Raw genomic sequence first — 20,707 nt, forward strand, 5'->3', positions numbered from 1 at the left:
CAGTGGCATACTCACCTTCACCAAGCAGATAAGACCACTATCCCTGAAACTGTATTTACACTGGTCATTTGATGAAATATAATGGTAAAAAAATTGTGGCCCATATGTCAAACTTTTGGAGCTCAGTCATCAATGAATCAGGGGAAATATGACTGTCTGAATCCCTTATGAATTGAGACAGTGGTTTCCATTTAAATTCTGCATGGGACCCGGTTATAGAAAAACTTCCTGCTCTGCCTTACCGAGTGAAGATAATCATTTTGATATTGAAGATCCGAGCTGTCACCATGGAGGGCATGCAGAGCAGTGCACAGACTTACAGCAGAAGCACATGGGCTCAAGCAATGCATGCACAGTGCCAACTAGGACATCACGCATGTGCTGGTGGGACCTTAAATAGGAGAGCTCAGTGTATGGCTCGTCACTATTCACCTGAAGATGGCAACAGGCCCTGTGGTGAAAGATCATACCAGGAAGCTACAGACGTCCAGCAGTTATGCTGAAATTCTATAGAGCCATCTGTACACTGGGAAAGTTTTAAATTTCACATAGTCGTTTCTTTTCTTATCCATCCTCTTGATATTATTGTGTATACATATTCTAACCCAAGAACACTATAACCCATTGCTCGAACAATTCACACAATTTGAAGACAAGGTACAATACAATTAGCAGTACACAAGCAGCCGATGGTGCCTTGCGCTTTGCCCTATATGTTCATTAGTCCCAAGCACAAACTTCATGCATAAACAATGAAACAATGCCCTCCTCTTCCTCTGCGAAGAAGTGAGCACTGTGCTTATGTCCATTTCTTCTGTGGTCTATGCAAGTTGTTGAGTCATGCAACGTGCTGCCACCAGTGTGTAAGGTCAGAAGTGGCGTGATTGTGAACAGGTGCGGCACCTGCTGCCCCTCCCCTCCCTTTGTGAGAGGTGGGAGACCATATGGTAAGACAGGCAACGCTAGCGTAGATGCACTTCCATGTCTGAATCCCACCACAGAAAAGGAGGTCGCAGCAAAGGCAGTGGAACAGGTAGCACCGGCTGGCGATGGAGGCAGCAGTGACAAAGGTGTTGGCTGCAACAGTGCAGGAGTGGGGGTCTGACTGTAGCTCCCAACAGCTGAAGGATCCACCCACAGCAGAGGAGACCATCGTGAAAAAGTTAGCAGCAACATGTTAAGTGGTGTGATTAAACATGCTTTGCTTCAGTGTTCACGTGAAGAATACTTAATTTCCTTATTTGATCTTCCAATTGTTCCAGATAATATGTTCTTTCATGCTTCTGTTTCAATAAGCAGCCATCACAAATATTTCTTTCTTCTTCTTTAATTAATTGTGGTGACCTCTTTTGAATGTCTAAAGGGATAGAGCGATGCATGAAAATATTGTTTGTGAATTTAGAAACTGCTACATGTTTTCTTTTAAGAGAAAGTGGAAAATTGCAGTGCCTATGTACCAAATTAACAGTGAGGATTTGTGAGCTTACCTCTTATGGCAGTGATTGTTGGTCAGATGTTGAATTCAAATAAATTTTCAATGTCTTTGGGAAGGTTGTAATTACAGATCTGAGAAAAGTTGAGTTGCAGATTCTCCAGTGTCATTTTACAGATGTTCTTCCGTCGTTGCATGGGATGCACTCATGTGATCAATAATTACAATTCTCCTGCACATATTAATAAAACATAATAAAACACGATAGAATACTCCAGCAGAAATTTTGCACCGTGCATTCCATATTATGACATTGACATTATACTGAATTGACATTCCATGTGTCGAGTTGCTGCAGAGGTGGCATAACACGGACATTGGGCAGTGCTCTGATGATGATGTCAGCTATGAAATAACATCTGCAGTAAGTGCTTAAAGTGTGTGCATCAGGTTGTAATAAAATAAAAGCAACCTGAAGAGGAAAGTAAATACACACACAAACAGGAAACAACAAACAGCAGGACAAATAGTGAAGAAGCCATTTGAAAGAAGTGGCTGTAGCACCAGATAATTAAGAAAAGCAGAAAACATTGTCAGATTTGAATGAGCTAAGGTAACAAAGCTATCACCATTTCTGAGAAATGCAAAAAGACTGTAATGAAAAATGTTCATAAAAAGTGTCAATAATATGCTTTAAGTTTGCTTTCGATGTTTAAAAACAAATAAGTGAAATAAATGGATAAATATTAGAAACTTTGGAAGTAGGTTACATTCCAGGATAGACAAGCAATATTTGTCTATCAAAAGCATTAATCTACTAATAGTATTAGAATTCTGACATAAGGCATTGTTAAAAATGTGTATATGCCATATAAATGAATGGAAAAAATATAGGTCCTGTATTAACCAGGTGGATTTTTAAGTCAAATCTCTTTTGTGGCCAAATGATCCCTTCCTGCAGTTCTGGTATTTACTGCTCTCCCTCTCCCCCACCCCGACCACCACACTGCGCGTGACCCCCCTCCTCCTTCTACAAATGTGAAGCAAATCTGATTATGAAATGAGCAGTCTAACCTGGGGAAAATTTATTGGTGTTGTGTATAATGTATTTAGTTGATAATGCCATATCATTATTATTTGTGGCAGTACAAATTATGTTCAGAAGTGTTACTCATGTTCCCAAATTTAAAATATATTTTTGTTGTTTGAACAGGGAGACTTGATTGAAAATCATATCGAGAACTATTTGGCCAACAGGATACCACATTTTTCCATGCAAAATTTTATTGAAGAATTGCAGTAAGTAGCTTTCAATTTTTTAAAGAGATATTTCTAAAAAATAAAATGCAAATGATTATTGTAGTGAAATAGATTTTTATTAATTCCTATTCTTGCAGTTTAAGTAATGGCTGCAGTCACTTAATGCAGGAGCACACTTTGAATGATCCTGTTTCTGTCAGATAATAATAATAATAATAATAACACTCATCATATAGTAGAGATGCTGAGTCGCAGGTGGGCACATCCAAAAAAGACTGTCACAGATAAGCTTTTGGTCAGCAAGGCCTTTGTCAAAAGTGGACGACATGCACGTGCCCCCCCCCCCCCCCCTCCCGCCACACACACACACACACACACACACACACTCTCTCTCTCTCTCTCTCTCTCTCTCTCTCTCTATCTCTCTCAACCCCCCCCCCCCCCACACACACACACACATTCATGCAAACACAACTCACACAGAGTTGTGTGTGTGTGTGTGTTGTCTATTTTTGAAGGCCTTGCTGACCGAAAGCTTACTTGTGACAGTCTTTTTGTTGTACCTGTCTGTGACTCAGCATCTCCGCTGTATGGTGCGTAGCAACTTTCCTTTTCATAACATTGTTACATTCTATCTGGGATTTTCCATTGTTTCAAATAATAATAATAATAATAATAATTTAACTCTTTGGATGTCCCCAGCTTGTATTATGAGAAAAAGGTTTTTGGGCAACTAACCAAATTTTTGTGACAGGCATGTACAGTGCTTTGACTCCGAAGTTTTCATAATCAAGTACTTGATGAGCTAAAGCAAAGAGGATGTAATGCTCTCCCTGACACTTGCAAACAGTATTCCACAGCAGTGGGTATATTGATCAACAGATTCAGCACTGGTTCTGACCTGTACCAGTGGGCTTCGGGGACACAACCTAAGATGAGGCAGAGAAACTGTAGTGTCCTGTGGCCAGCAGGAAAGAACTAACAGTCAATTTGACGACACTTTATTATAATTAAAGAAAAACATCTTCTTGACTTGCACTAAGTTTTAAACACAAGAACAACAAGAAAAACCCACAACTCTTGTAGTGGCAAACCAGATAAGGAAACAAGACAGTGGATGAAAACACTGACCAAAATCTACTCTACCAATTACAAAATACAACGTGCTACTACAAAATCAAATAGCGGTAATGCAGGAGTAGGTTTAATAATGGATAAAAAAAATAGGAGTTCGGGTAAGCTACTACAAACAACATAGTGAACGCATTATTGTGGCCAAGATAGACATGAAGCCCACACCTACGGCAATAGTACAAGTTTATTCGCCAACTGGCTCTGCAGATGATGAAGAAATGTATGATGAGATAAAAGAAATTATCCAGGTAGTGAAGGGAGACGAAAATTTAATAGTCATGGGTGACTGGACTTCGACAGTAGGAAAATGAAGGGACGGAAAAGTAGTAGGTGAATTTGGATTGGGGTTAAAAAATGAAAGAGGAAGCCGCTTGGTAGAATTGTGCAAAGAGCATAACTTAATCATAGCTAACACTTGGTTCAAGAATCATACCTGGAAGAATCCTGGAGATACTGACAGGTTTCAGATAGATTATATAATGGTAAGACAGAGATTTAGGAACCAGGTTTTAAATTGTAAGACATTTCCAGGCGCAGATGTGGACTCTGACCACAATCTATTGGTTATGAACTGTAGATTAAAACTGAAGAAACTGCAAAAAGGTGGGAATTTAAGGAGATGGGATCTGGATAAACTGACAGAACCAGAGGTTGTAGGGAGCTTCAGGGAGAACATTAGGGAATGATTGACAGGAATGGGGGAAAGAAATACAGTAGAAGAAGAATGGGTAGCTTTGAGAGATGAAATAGTGAAGGTAGCAAAGGATCAAGTAGGTAAAAAGATGAAGGCTAATAGAAATCCTTGGGTAACAGAAGAGATATTGAATTTAATTGATGAAAGGAGAAAATATAAATGAATCAGGCAAAAAGGAATACAAACGTCTCAAAAATGAGATTGAAAGAAAGTGCAAATGTCTAAGCAGGCATGGCTAGAGGACAGATGTAAGGATGTAGAGACTTATCTCACTAGGGGTAAGATAGATACTGCCTACAGGAAAATTAAAGAGACCTTTGGAGAAAAGAGAACCACTTGTACGAATATCAAGAGCTCAGATGGAAATCCAGTTTTAAGCAAAGAAGGGAAAGTGGAAAGGTGGAAGGAGTATATAGAGGGTCTATGCAAGGGTGATGTACTTGAGGGCAATATAATTAAAATGGAGGAGGATGTAGATTAAGATGAAATGATAGATATGGTACTGCATGATGAGTTTGACAGAGCACTGAAAGACCCAAGTTGAAACAAGGCTCCGGGAGTAGACACAATTCCATTAGAACTACTGACAGCCTTGGGAGAGCCAGTCCTGACAAAACTCTACCATCTGGTGAGCAAAATGTATGAGACAGGCGGAATACCCTCAGACTTCAAGAAGAATATAATTCCAATCCCAACGAAAGCAGGTGTTGACAGATGTGAAAATTACCTAACTATCAGTTTAAGAAGTTATGACTGCAAAATTCTAACACGAATTCTTTACAGACAAATGGAGAAACTGGTAGAAGCCGACCTCGGGGAAGATCAGTTTGGATTCCGTAGAAATATGGGAAGACGTGAGGCAATACTAACCCTACGACTTATCTTAGAAGCTAGATTAAGAAAAGGAAAACCTACGTTTCTAGCATTTGTAGACTTAGAGTAAACTTTTTACAATGTTGACTGGAATACTCTGTTTCAAATTCTGAAGGTGGCAGGGGTAAAATACAGGGAGTGAAAGGCTATTTACAATTTGTACAGAAACCAGATGGCAGTTTTAAGAGTCGAGGGGCATGAAAGGGAAGCAGTGGGTGGGAAGGGAGTGAGACAGGGTTGTGGCCTCTCCCCAATGTTATTCAATCTGTATATTGAGCAAGCAATAAAGGAAACAAAGAAAAATTCGTAGTGGGTATTTAAATCAATGGAGAGGAAATAAAAACTTTAATGCTCGCCGATGACATTGTAATTCTGTCAGAGACAGCAAAGGACTTGGAAGAGCAGTTGAACAGAATGGATAGTGTCTTGAAAGGAGGATGTAAGATGAACATCAACAAAAGCAAAAGGAGGATAATGGAATGTAGTAGAATTAAGTCGGGTGATGCTGAGGGAATTAGATTAGGAAATGAGACACTTAAAGTAGTGTTGGAGGGCAGTGTGGAGGGTAAAAATCATAGAGGGAGACCTAGAGATGAATACACTAAGCAGATTCAGAGGGATGTAGGCCGCAGTACGTACTGGGGGATGAAGAAGCTTGCACAGGATAGAGTAGCATGGAGACCTGCATCAGACCAGTCTCAGGACTGAAGACCACAACAACACAACTACAGTGCTATAGCGAGTGTATACAATGCTAGGGCTGGCACCCTTTCAGCACAGTGGAACACAGACGATATTCTCCACCCCATTTTGTTGTCCTTCACGGCAAGCCATCCTGGGCTTACATTTCAATAAGATAATGCCTGCCGGCACACAGTAAGAGTTTCTACTGCTTTTCTTGGTGCTTGCCAAACCCTACCTTGGCCAGCAAGAACACCAGATCTCTCCTCAATTGCGAATGTTTGGAGCATTATGGGTAGGGCCCTCCAACCATCTTGGAATTTTGATGGTCTAATGCACTAGTTGTACAGAATTTGGCTCAACGTGCCTCAGGAGGACATCCAACAACTCTGTCAATCAATGACAAGCTAAATAATTGCTTGCGTAAGTGTCAGAGATGGACCAACACATTACTGACTTGCTCAGTTTGCAAAGCTCTCTCTCTTGAATAAATCATCCAATTTTTTCTGAAACTGTAATAATTTGTTTGTTTGTGTATGTACATCATATCTAATGATTCCTGTCCCATTCAGATAATTCCTTTGCAGTGCATTCTTTTTCATTGTGGCTGTCTGTGACTAAGTGGCTCCTCTATGCAGTGAGGAGCAATTTATTCTTTCCATATTATTATTCCACCTTGGACTTTTCATTGTTTGATTTTGCCTGTTGGCTTCCCTTCCATCCCACAACCCAGTGTTGTTTCCCTTTGTTGTAATCCTCTATCACATTACATTGCTCAAGGTCCATTCTTTTCTTTGTGTACTATCCTATGTCATCTGCTGAACTGAACAGGCTCTGACTTATGAACATGCTCTGAATGTTTTTGCATGTTTTTTACATGATGTAATGAACTCACGTAATCCAATTACACCTGCTCCGTCTCCCTTCACACCTATACACCCATCCACACCTATACACTCATGCACCTGCCCCCCCCCCCCCCCCCCCCCCCCCCCGCCCCGCCCGGCCCGCTCCATATTACCATCACTTATTTTTTCACTTTGATCTCATCCTGCTTTCAAGTTGATTTTATTTCATTATCATTTTTCTCTGTAGGTCCTACTTATTCTGTGTTTTATAATTTTTTACTATACTTAATCCATTTTGTCATTTTGTGCTTTTTCCCATGTGTATTTACTTAATTTTATGTATCTTTTACTTTTTTCACCTGCACTGTGGATTCCTGCTCCATCGATCTGTGCCAATACAGAAAAATTTCCTTATCGCTAGCGATAACCCAGTACTGTTCCTTCATTGAGCCTAGCTCACAAAACCCTTTTGAATGGTCTGAACATCAAATTACTCATATCCAGATGCAACTCCTCCTTCCACAAAGACCTCTATCTATTCAATTTCTGTTAGTCCATAGCCCTCACCAGTCTAGGCCTCCAAAACCATGTCAATCAGGTCTAAACCTCCTAGCACTACCTCCTATCCGCCTGCAGAATTTTCCTGCTCTACAATGCCAAATTCCAGAATCCCATCTCCCAGACTGAATCATTTGCCCTCCAAGAACTAGAGCTGCACGTACAAAGAACCAAATGAAACTGTCCAATCTGCTCATGTCATACTCCTGTTTTGGACAATCACTGTCTGCCACCACAAGAGCCACCATCAAACTTTTCTGATACCGTCATAGCTGCCAAACTCTGACTTGCAGACCTACTAAGTTTATCACATCCTCAGAAACTCCACCTTACACCATCTAGAGCTTAAACAGGCCTGCAACACAGTCAAGAACCTGTCCTCCAAAAGCCTCAGTCGTACAAAGTATCAGTCCTTTCCAAAGGCCCTACCTTTCATCCCACTCCCAAATTCAGTCATAGACCTTCTGACCTTCTCCCAGTCCCTACAGTGGAAACACTTTTTTGGCACTAAGTATACCAATCAGACTCAATTCAAAACCAATATTGAACCCTACCTGACCCCAAATCTCTCAACATGGAAACCACTCTTATATCACCAGAAATAACCACAGCCCACCATTTAAAACCTGATCCTGACCCTAGTCCTACCTGCCTACAAAGCTCCACCACTGTTGTTAAGAACTGCAGGGATTACCTGGCAGAGGGACTCCACCAGCTGCCAAATATGTCCATTTACAAGCCCTGCCACAGTGACTCCATTCCAGAAATTCAGCAGTATCTCCAGTCCCTTCTTAAATCCTTAGGTAATCTCAGAACCTCTCCTCTCAATCTCTGTCTCTCCTCACCCTCGCCACTCCCTGCACTCCTACCTTATTGTGCTTCCAAAAGTTCAGAAACCCAACCACCCAAGATGCACCATTGTAGCTGCTTACTGTGCTCCGGCAGTGAATGCTCTGCCTATTACCAGTAACCTACCCTCCTGTATCAAAGATAGCAACCTTGTCACCACCAGTTCTCCAGTGTTCCTCCTCCTCCTTTCCAGCCCAGCAATCTCTTCATTACTTTCAATGCCACACACCTCTACATTAACATTGCCAATGCCAATAACCTTGCTGTTAATGAGCACTACTTGTCCCAACTGACTGCAAACCAACCACCTCCTTTATGACCACAGTCATTAATTATGTTGTCACTGGTAATTACTTCTCACCTTTGAAGACATCACCTCCAAAAAAATCCATGGTACAGGAATGGGTTCCTGTATTGCACCATCCTATGCTAACCTATTCATGGGCCATCTAAAGGAATCCCTAACCACCCAGAGACCTAAACCTCATAACCCCAAAGCCCATCACTCCATTCAGATTCTTTGATGACATCTTCATGCTCTGCTGATCCTCCTCAGCTCAACAGGCAACCTTCCTTGATGTTGGCCTCCCCCTCAAGATGGCCACATCAGTTCCCCCATCTACATCAAACCCACCAACCACCTACAAAACCTCTACTTCGACAGCTGCCACCCATTCCACTCCCAACTCCCTTCCATATAGCTTAGGCACCGTGGTTGTTGCATCTGTAGTGACGAGGCATCAAATTATGCCAACAGTCTCACTGAGCCCTTCACAGACTGACGTTACCCTTCCAACCTTGTCTAGAAACAGATCTCTCATTCCATGTCTCGCCAGTCACAGGCCATCCCCTACGTATTCCCAATCCAGCCAGAAAAGAGCACTCCTCTCTTGACTCAGTACTACCCAGGACAGGAGCAACTCTATCACATTATCCTCCAGGGTTTTTACTATCTCTTGTTGTTGTTGTTGTTGTTGTTGTTGTGGTCTTCAGTCCTGAGACTGGTTTGATGCAGCTCTCCATGCTACTCTATCCTGTGCAAGCTTCTTCATCTCCCAGTACCTACTGCAACCTACATCCTTCTGAATCTGCTTAGTGTATTCATCTCTTGGTCTCCCTCTATGATTTTACCCTCCACACTGCCCTCCAATGCTAAATTTGTGATCCCCTGATGCCTCAGAACATGTCCTTTCAGAAACGACTTCCTGACACTTATATCTATACTCGATGTTTACAAATTTCTCTTCTTCAGAAATGCTTTCCTTGCCATTGATAGTCTACATTTTATATCCTCTCTACTTCGACCATCATCAGTTATTTTGCTCGCCAAATAGCAAAACTCCTTTACTACTTTAAGTGTGTCATTTCCTAATCTAATTCCCTCAGCATCACCCAACTTAATTCAACTACATTCCATTATCCTCGTTTTGCTTTTGTTGATGTTCATCTTACATCCTCCTTTCAAGACACTGTCCATTCCGTTCAACTACTCTTCCAAGTCCTTGGCTGTCTCTGACAGAATTACAATGTCATCAGCGAACCTCAAAGTTTTTATTTCTTCTCCATGGATTTTAATACCTACTCCGAATTTTTCTTTTGTTTCCTTTACTGCTTGCTCAATATACAGATTGAATAACATCGGGGAGAGACTACAACCCTGTCTCACTCCCTTCCCAACCACTGCTTCCGTTTCATGTCCCTCGACTCTTATAACTGCCATCTAGTTTCTGTACAAATTGTAAATAGCCTTTCGCTCCTTGTATTTTGCCCCTGCCACCTTCAGAATTTGAAAGAGCGTATTCCAGTCAACATTGTCAAAAGCTTTCTCCAAGTCTACAAATGCTAGAAACGTAGGTTTGCCTTTTCTTAATCTAGCTTCTAAGATAAGTCGTAGGGTCAGTATTCCCTCACGTGTTTCCAACATTTCTACGGAATCCAAACTGATCTTCCCCGAGGTCGGCTTCTACTAGTTTTTCCATTCGTCTGTAAAGAATCCGCATTAGTATTTTGCATCCATGACTTATTAAACTGATAGTTCAGTAATTTTCACATTTGTCAACACCTGCTTTCTTTGGGATTGGAATTATTATATTCTTCTTGAAGTCTGAGGGTATTTCGCCTGTCTCATACATCTTGCTCACCAGATGGTATAGTTTCGTCAGGACTGTCTCTCCCAAGGCTGTCAGTAGTTCTAATGGAATGTTGTCTACTCCCGGGACCTTGTTTTGACTTAGGTCTTTCAGAGCTCTGTCAAACTCTTCACGCAGTATCGTATCTCCCATTTCATCTTCATCTACATCCTCTTCCATTTCTATAATATTGTCCTCAAGTACATCGCCCTTATATAGATCCTCTATATACTCCTTCCACCTTTCTGCTTTTCCTTCTTTGCTTAGAACTGGGTTTCCATCTGAGCTCTTGATATTCATACAAGTGGTTCTCTTTTCTCGAAAGGTCTCTTTAATTTTCCTGTAGGCAGTATCTATCTTGCCCCTAATGAGATAAGCCTCTACATCCTTACGTTTGTCCTCTAGCCATCCCTGCTTAGCCATTTTGCACTTCCTGTTGATCTCATTTTTGAGACGTTTGTATTCCTTTTTGCCTGTTTCATTTACTGCATTTTTATATTTTCTCCTTTCATCAATTAAATTCAATATTTCTTCTGTTACCCAAGGATTTCTACTAGCCCTCGTCTTTTTACCTACTTGATCCTCTGCTGCCTTCACTACTTCATCCCTCAGAGCTACCCATTCTTCTTCTACTGTATTTGTTTCCCCCATTCCTGTCAATTGCTCCCTTATGCTATCTCTTATCCTGCCCTAAAATGAGGATACCCTCCCACAGTGGTATTTCACCATCCACTCAACCTACGTAATATTCTTGCCTGTCCGTATTCCAGTCCATGTCCCAGTCTCTTGCCTCAAGGCTCATATCCCTGTAATAGACCCGGATGCAAGACCTATCCCACACATCCTCTCACTACCATCTACTCCAGTTCTGTCACTGACATCTTCTACCCCATCAAAGGCAGGGCCCCCTGTGAAAGTATCCAAGTGATACACAAAGTTAGCTGCATCTACTGTGCTGCATTCTACATCGGAATGACAAATAATAAGCTGGTTGTCCTCATGAATAGCCACTGCCATATGGAGGCCAAGAGACAGCTGCACATGCTGCCCAATGCGGTACGCTTCACTTTAACTGCTGCTGCACAGCCTTTGCCGTATGAATTCTTCGTACCAACAACATTTTTTTCTGAATAGTGCATGTAACAACTACCTGTACAACATATAACATATCCTTAATTCTCATAACAACCCCCCCCCCCCCCCCTCCTCCAGCTTCAATCTTCTGTAGTCCCTGTCTCCCTCTACCCATCTATCCCTTCTTCTTCCACTCCATTACTACATACGCCTTCTATCCTACCTATACACCTACACAGTCTTTTCCTCTTCTGAACTTCTCCCTTTCTCTACTCCTCTTCTCTCACTTCCACCCCCTCCCCCACCCCCTGCCCGCCCAAAGCACATTCTCCTGATGTCGTACCTAGCAGCCCTGCCATGTTTCTGCAAAGTCTCACAGGCTGCACTAACATCTTCTGCCACCTCTTCTCTGCTACCCATCCCTCTCCTTGCCTCACACCTCTCCCATACCCCCATACGTACCCCAGCTAGATATCTGAAATTAGGCCTTAGGGCCCAGAGACAGTGGATGCATGTGTGTTAGACATTGTTGTTTGCATTTGCACATGATTTCTGTTTCTGAAGAAGGGCTTTGTCCTAGAACTGAAATATTTCCAGCACTCTTTCCTGTTGTGCCTGTCTGTGACTCAATGCTTCCTGTTTTATGTCTTTAACACTATGTGCAATAATACCGTGTGTTCTGGCATACACTAAATAAAATGAGAACTAATTAATGAGCATTGTTCATTGGTTTGTGACCTTTACTAAGTTAGGTTAAAGTTAGAAAAGACTGAAAGAATTGGTTTTCAAATCCTTGCAAAACATCATTTGCATTTTCTTACAAATAAGATTCAGTCATGTCATACAGACCTGTCTACTCAATACCGAGATAAAATTCTGAAAATTCCTTTCGCTCATTCCCAGTTAAGGTTTATCAGCATAATTCATTTTAGCCATTTTACATTTCTCTACCTTTGTTAGATCTTTATTTTTTTCTCTGACCTGTACACTTGAATCACTGATTTCAGAAACATCACTTGTCCACAGAGACTGCTTTTTAGTAAAATGCACAGAACATTTTAATTTCACACATTGATCTTTAACAGCAAAAACATAGTGCACAATCTCAATGGTTTTTTTTGTATTTTTTGGTGCAATTACAGAGATCTTGCTTGAAGGGAAGTATATCTTTTTTAATGTTGAAATGTCAGGACAACTGTTGTTTCTAAAATACATACTAATTTCTAAGGAAAACAAAGCAATTATTTAATACAGAAATCATTAAATTATTGGTGTGTCTTTAATATTGGTGTAGTATGAGATTTATATTATTGAATAATACACAACAGAAGGAAAATTGTGTGTGATTTGCATGGTTTTTCAATTTGTAGCTTTTAAAGGAAATGGATAGGTTAAAGTTAGTTATAGTGGAAATTAGTGAAATTCGGTGACAGGAGGAACAAGACTTCTGGTCAAGTGAATACAGGGTTATAAATACAAAATCAAATAAGGGTAATGCAGGAGTAGGTTTAATAATGAATAAAAAAAATAGTAGTGCTGGTAAGCTACTACAAACAGCGTAGTGAATGCATTATTGCAGCCAAGATAGACACAAAGCCCATGCCTACCACAGTAGTACAAGTTTATATGCCAACTTGTTCCGCAGATGACGAAGAGATTGAAGAAATGTATGATGAGATAAAAGAAATTATTCAGAGATTTAGGAACCAGGTTTCAAATTGTAAGATATTTCCAGGGGCAGATGTGGACTCTGAACACAATTTATTGGTTATGAACTGAATAGTAAAACTGAAGAAACTGCAAAAAGATGGGAATTTAAGGAGATGGGATCTGAATAAACTGAAAGAACCAGAGGTTGTAGAGAGTTTCAGAGGGAGCATTAGGAACAACTGAAAGGAACGGGGGAAAGAAAGACAGCTGAAGAAGAATGGGTAGAGAGATAAAATAGTGGAGGCAGCAGAGGATCAAGAGGTAAAAAGACAAGAGCTAGTAAAAATCCTTGGGTAACAGAAGAGCTATTGTATTTAATTGACAAAAGAAGAAAATATAAAAATGCAGTAAATGAGGCAGGCAAAAAGGAATACATACGTCTCAAAAATGAGATCGACAGGAAGTGCAGAATGGCTAAGCAAGGATGGCTAGAGGACAAATGTAAGGATGTAGAGGCTTATCTCACTAGGGGTAAGATAGATAATGCCTACAGGAAAATTAAAGAGACCTTTGGAGAAAATACTACTTGTATGAATGTCAACAGCTCTAAGCAAAGAAGGGAAAGCAGAAAGGTGGAAGGTGTATAGAGAGTCTATACCAGGGCAATGTATATGAGAGCAATATTATGAAAATGGAAGAGGGCATAGGCGAAGATGAAAATGGAGATACTGCATGAAGAATTTGATAGAGCACTGAAAGACCTAAGTTGAAACAATGCCCTGGGAGTAGACAACATTACAGTAGAACTACTGATAGCCTTGGGAAAGCCAGGCCTGACAAGACTACCATCCGGTGAGCTAGATGTATGAGACAGGTGAAATACCCTCAGACTTCAAGAAGAATATAATAATTCCAATCCCAAAGAAAGCAGGTGCTGACAGGTGTGAAAATTACTGAACTATCAGTTTAATAAGTTATGACTGCAAAATTCTAACACGAATTCTGTACAGACAAATGGAAAAACTGGTAGAAGCTGACCTTGGGGAAGATCAGTTTGGATTCTGTAGAAATGGTAGAACATGTGAGGCAGTACTGTACTTACGACTTATTGTAGAAGGTAGATTAAGGAAACGCAAACCTATGTTTCTAACATTTGTAGACTTAGGGAAAGCTTTTGACAATGTTGATTGGAATACTCTCTTTCAAATTCCAAAGGTGGCAGGGGTCAAATACAGGGAGTGAAAGGCTATTTACAATTTGTACAGAAACCAGATGGCAGTTATAAGAGCTGAGGGGCCTGAAAGGGAAGCAGTAATTGGGAAGGGAGTGAGACAGGGTTGTAGCCTAACCCCAATGTTATTCAATCTGTATATTGAGCAAGCAGTAAGGTAAACAAAAGAAAAATTTTGATTCGGAATTAAAATCCGTGGAAAAGAAATAAAAACTTTGATGTTTGCCAATGACAATGTAATTCTGTCAGAGACAGCAAAGGACCTGGAAGAGCAGTTGAATGGAATGGACAGTGTCTTGAAAGGAGGCTATAAGATAAACATCAACAATAGCAAAATGAGGATAATGGAATGCAGTCGAATTAAATCAGGTATGCTGAGGGAATTACGAGGGCCGTTCAGAAAGTAACCTCCGGTTGATTTAGAAAAATACACCAAGTTAAATAAAAATATTTTAATATATACATCTTACAACTACATCTTTGCACTATTTTTCTACATAGTCTCCATAGCGATTGAGGCACTTATCATATCTCTTCACAAGCTTTGAAATTCCTTCTGCATAAAAATCACCCGCTTGTGCCTGGAGCCAGCCTGTGACCGCATCTTTGAGCTCTTCGTCGTCATCAAACTGCTGTGACCCGAGCCATTTCTTCAAATGCATGAAGAGGTGATAATCACTTGGCGCCAGGTCTGGGCTGTAAGGTGGATGGTTGATAACGTCCCACTTGAAGGACTCAAGAAGGGCCGTTGTTCTGCGAGCAGAGTGAGGACGGGCGTTATCGTGCAAATAAACGATACCGGAAGTCAGTATACCACGGCGTTTGTTCTGTATAGCCCGTCGTAACTTTTTTATTGTTTCACAGTACACGTCTTGATTAATGGCCGTACCACGTTCCATGAATTCAACCAACAACACCCCTTTGGCATCCCAAAACACCGTTGCCATCAGTTTTCTGGCAGAAAAATCTTGCGAGGCTTTTCTTGGTTTGGTAGGCGAATTTGAATGTGCCCACATCTTTGATTGTTCTTTTGTCTCAGGGTTCACGTACTTAATCCAGGTTTCGTCACCGGTCACGATTCTGTTTAACAATGGTTCTCCTTCGTCCTCATAACGTGACAGAAAGTCTAATGCAGAGGCCATTCTTTGAGTTTTGTGGTGGTCGGTAAGAACTTACGGTAACCCAATCTTGCTGTCACTATCTCGTACAAGAGAGTCTTAGAAATGTGTGGAAAACCAGTAGACAACTCCAACATTGAGAAACGTCGATTTTCACGAACTTTTGCATCAACTGTCTGAACGAGTTCGTCAGTCACCAATGATGGTCTACCACTCCTTTCTTCATCATGAACGTTTTCTCGTCCACTTTTAAATAAACGTACCCATTCACGGACAACTCCTTCACTCATAACTCTTGGTCCGTACACGGCACAAAGCTCACGATGAATAGCTGCTGCAGAATATCCTTTGGCTGTAAAAAACCTTATGACAGCACGCACTTCACATTTGGCGGGGTTTTCTATTGCAGCACACATTTCAAACTGCCACAAAAACTAAACTAGCGCAGGTACGACGTTCACTCGACCACGGCTTGATGCCGACTGACCTGTTGAGTGCGTGAACGCACAGCTGGCGTCGCTACTCCCCCCACAACCCGCACTGTGACCAATCGGAGGTTACTTTCTGAACCGCCCTCGTAGATTAGGAAATGAGACACATAATGCAATAGATGAGTTTTGCTATTTGTGGAGCAAAATAACTGATGATTGTTGAAGTAGAGAGGATATAAAATGTAGACTGGCAATGACAAGGAAAGCGTTTCTGAAGGAGAGGAATTTATTAACATCGAGTAGAGATCTAAGTGTCAGAAAGTCTTTCCTGAAAGTATTTGTATGGAGTGTAGCCATGTATGCAAGTGAAACATGGACGATAAATAGTTTAGAGAAGAAGAGAATAGAAGCTTTCGGAATGTGGTGGTACAGAAGAACGCTGAAGATTAGATGGGTAGATCATTTAACTATTGAGGAGGTACTGAATAGAATTGGGGAGAAGAGGAATTTGTGGTACAATTTGACTAGAAGAAGGGACCGGTTGGTAGGAGATGTTCTGAAGTATTGAGGGATCACCAGTTTAGTATTTGAGGTCAGGGTATTCACATTCAAAGAATTCAGAAACTGCAAATGATTTCTACTGGCTTTCTCCAGAGAGAGGGTGTTCTTTTTGTGAAATCTAGGCCTAGAGTTCGTAAATGCAAGAATACTGCTTGTTGAAACAAGCTTCATTTGGAACTCATTAACTTTTGAACTTTTTCAGTCAGTTAAACGAATTACTTCGTGTGATACACCCTGTACATTGAACGGATTTTTCTTTTCACTACCATGAAGTCCCTATTGCAGGGCAAAAATGAATGTCCACATGTAGGGAAATAATGATTAATAGTGAGGAATTGCTCTGAGACAGCCAGAGGCATGAAAAACCTTATGATAGCATGATTCCTTTTTTTTTCCTGGGACATCCATCTGAAAAGACATGCAAATGTTTAATGGCTTTTGGGATGTTGTTTGTGATGAGATCTAATAAGAATGAACAAATCACATTGGGGGCCTTCTTTGCTGTTCCTTCATGGTAAACATAGGATTTTGATTCGCCAGCTTCTGGTACTGTATATTAAAGACATTCACAGTAAGCTGACGACAGTAGTAGATCACTTGAACTGGTATAGTTGGTAGGCATATATTCTGTATGAAGTCAAAAACAATTCCCTACTTTCTCAATGCATTTCCCCTTAATTTCACTAAGTGAGGAGAACACTTATCTGCCTGTCTCTTGTGCGTGACAAGTTCTACAGAAGCTAGCCATTTCACTGTGTCATTAAGCATTGTATTTTTTATTTTAGTTGGCAGTTCTTCACATTTACCACATGTCAACCTGTGGTCTTCCATAACATAGTCAAAATCTCTCCCTGAATATTCTCAGATAGCACTCATATTTTACAGTCATGTTGGGATATTTCACTTGAAACTGTTCATGCATAATTTTTACATGAAGCTGTTTGTGCAAACAATGGCACTCTCAAGAGCCATAGTGTTACTTTTTGCAGGTAGGAGTTAATGTGTTCAACAATAGCATTTATCTCTCTATCACTTTTTGCATTGCCTGAACGATTTTTACCGCTTTGATCGGTAGGCAACTTGCCGAGTGTGAGTAGTTTGCTAATCCTTCGTAGTCTCATGTTCATCATGCCCTACCTGCATAGGAATGCCTGCTTACATACTTCCACTTTTGCAGTACTTTATTTCACAGAATACATGAAGTTTTGCTGTCTAGGTTTCTTATTAGTATCATTTTCTTCTTTTTGCAAACACCTTCCTCCAATGTCTTCAACAGTAATCAGTCCTTGGAGATAACAGTCTTGTGCATCCTTTGAGTCCATATCTAAAACGTGTGAAGATCTCTAGCCTTGTGATTTCATTAATTTTCTCAAAGCACCATTGAAGACATCTATGAAGGGCATCTGTAAAGTGAGATAAATATTCATTGTGAACCAGAAATGCCAGCAATTTTTTAATCACTAATTGATGCAAAAAATGTACATAACAGTGTATAATGGTTTAGAGGACCTACTTGCAATCATCACTAGTTTGTTTCTTCGGTGCTATTTTCCCACTGACGCTTTTGTACTCCTGCCCTTTAGTGTGCAGCCTTTTAATCTCCACATATTGATATTCCACGTTCCTCACTCCCTTCTTTTGTTTTAATGTTCTGCAATCTCGAACTGATTCATCAGAAGACATGTTGCACGATAATAAACTACATGTGGTTTATTCTCTTTGCACGTAAAAGAATCAATGCAAGAACTCATATGTCACTTATTCCACTTCTACTAACATTGCATATAGAAACAACACCTCTCCGGGAGAAGAGATCTTTCCATGCTCACTGTAAATTTTGTCAGTCCCAAACTCCCATATTGAGTGTGGGACAAGTGCTATTTCTCTCACCAACCGATAGAGCTACCTTCACAGAACAGTGCTGCACCCTTAATTCAAATCTGACAATTTATGGACAAATGTTTCTGAAATCAGCAACTCACATAGAATTTGCGAAGCACGTGCTGTTATTTAGACTCCCCCCCCCCCCTCCCCCTCTCCATTATGCAAAAAATGCCTTTGAAACCCATATAAAAATACACTTATGAACCAAAACATTATGACCACCTATTTAATAGTACATTGTTCCACTTTTCAAACACAGTACAACAAAGAATGGCTTCTACAAGTCCTTGACAGGATGCTAGATGTCTATGCACAAGTCAAACAATTCCCAGGAATTAACAGGATGGTAGTTTACAGGCACGTAGCTGGCACCCGATGTGTGTTCCAATGGGTACAGATCAGGCACATTTACTGGCCAAGACATCAAGTTCACTACAATGCTCCTCAAACCACTGTTGTACGATTCTGACCCTGCAATACAGACACTGAGCCTCCTAGAAGATGTCATCGTCGTAGGGAAAGACTTCAAGCATGAAATCTGCAATAATGTTCACGTAGTTCACTGTTGTCGTGATGCCTTCGATTACCACCACAGATCCCAGAGAAGCCCAACTCAGTGTACCCCATAGCCTAATTGCCCTAACTGACCTGCATCTGTGGCGCAGTGCATGTTTTGTGCAGCTATTTGCCTGGATACTGGTGTGTAAGGACCCAACCATTGACATAATGTAACAAGAAATGCAATTCATTTGACAGGCGACACATTTCTGTTGATCGAGGGTGGAAACTCATTGATGCTGTGCTCACTGCTATTGCAACTGATGATGATGTTGGGCCAACACAGGAGCACATTGCGGTTATGTGATATGGAGCTCCATGTTCAACAACAGCCTTTGAATGATGTGCTCCAAAACACTTGTGCCTGCAGCAGCATTGTACTCTATCATCAGATCTGCCACAGATCACTGCGTATCCTAACTTACACAGTTGGGGATCCTCCAACCTCTACACTTTGTAATGATACATGGTTGTCCAATACCATTCCTATATTAGTAAGTGCACCCTACTGCGTATAACAAAGTGAAAATCCCCATTAATGTACGAGTACAAAATAAATGTCCAGTCTTTGGAAGTGGTAACATCTGTCAAGTATCTGGGTGTGACTATTTGAAATGATCTCAAATGGAACGATCAGATTAACCAAATAATGGGTAAGGTGAACTCTAGATTGCGGTTTATTGGTAGAATCCTGAAGCGATGCAGTCCTTCAACAAAGGAAATTGCTTACAATACTTAAGTTCGTCCAGTCTTAGAGTATTGTTCGTCTCTATTGGACCGTTACCAGTCGGGTCTAATTTAAGAGATTGAGAAGCTCCAAAGAAGAGTGGCAAGATTTGTGACTGGTACATTTAGCCATCGCAAGAGCGTTACAAATCTCATAGAAAGTTTGAAGTGGGACACACTTGCAGATAGATTATGTGCTAAACGGAAGGGACTGGTCACTCCCAAATCTGATCTTCGCCTACGATGTAGAGCATATATTATTATCACCAACTTTCATATCACGCAATGATCACCATTCAAATGTATGGGAAATTAGAGCTCGTACTGAGGCATTCAGACAGTCGTTTTTCCCTTGCATGATCCGCGAGTGGAACAGAGCGAGGGAAATATGACTTCGGCGCGAATAGTGCCCTCCGCCACATGCCGCTCGGTGGCTAGTGGAGTATATATGTATATGTAGATGTAGATGGAATGTATGTGACACAAGCCATTACCATTAAAATTACAGTGTGCAGTTATTAAATGATCAAACACATTCAATAGGTGTGTCAGCACGATGTTAAAGAGTGCCTGGTATGGATTTTATCACTGTTCTTCCATCCCTCAAGTCATTCGTCTCACACCTTTGATTCATACTTTCTATATGCTGTAACTTTGCCATTAATTAATCTGGCACTGATAAACAAACAGCTAAATCAGTGCTCTCAAAATATTATGCAACAAATGAAAATTAATAAAGCCCCCACACCACCACCCCTAAATCTTATCATTCATTTAAGGAAGGTCAACCATTGGAAAACTTTTCCTTCTTTTCGCTTGCAAAAACTGCAAGAAAGTCATATATTTTTGGTTTCTTCTCTTTTCTGTAAGTAAAAAGTTTACCCTTGCCCACATGTATACTGTTAGCCAATTAATGTTCTGTCATCTGTAAGTTTTGACATTAATTGCTGTTTTCAAGCAAAAATCCTCTCCTAATCCAGCTAGTAAATGATGTGCTATGATGATCTCAGCTAGTA

General features: G+C 40.7%; 1 protein-coding gene across 6 annotated transcripts in view; it reads left to right on the forward strand.

Annotated features, from left to right (window-relative positions):
* LOC124777838 (ADP-ribosylation factor-like protein 2-binding protein) overlaps nt 1-20,707 on the forward strand; it is a 107,758-nt gene that overhangs the window by 74,485 nt on the left and 12,566 nt on the right. For all 6 annotated transcript variants that reach the window (XM_047253370.1, XM_047253368.1, XM_047253373.1 and 3 more), the window contains one exon: nt 2,646-2,731. In XM_047253370.1, the coding sequence (XP_047109326.1) occupies nt 2,646-2,731 (86 nt within the window). The remainder of the gene's footprint in view (nt 1-2,645; nt 2,732-20,707) is intronic.

Source organism: Schistocerca piceifrons, chromosome 2, assembly GCF_021461385.2.
Source record: "Schistocerca piceifrons isolate TAMUIC-IGC-003096 chromosome 2, iqSchPice1.1, whole genome shotgun sequence".
Classification (NCBI taxonomy): Eukaryota; Metazoa; Arthropoda; class Insecta; order Orthoptera; family Acrididae; genus Schistocerca; species Schistocerca piceifrons.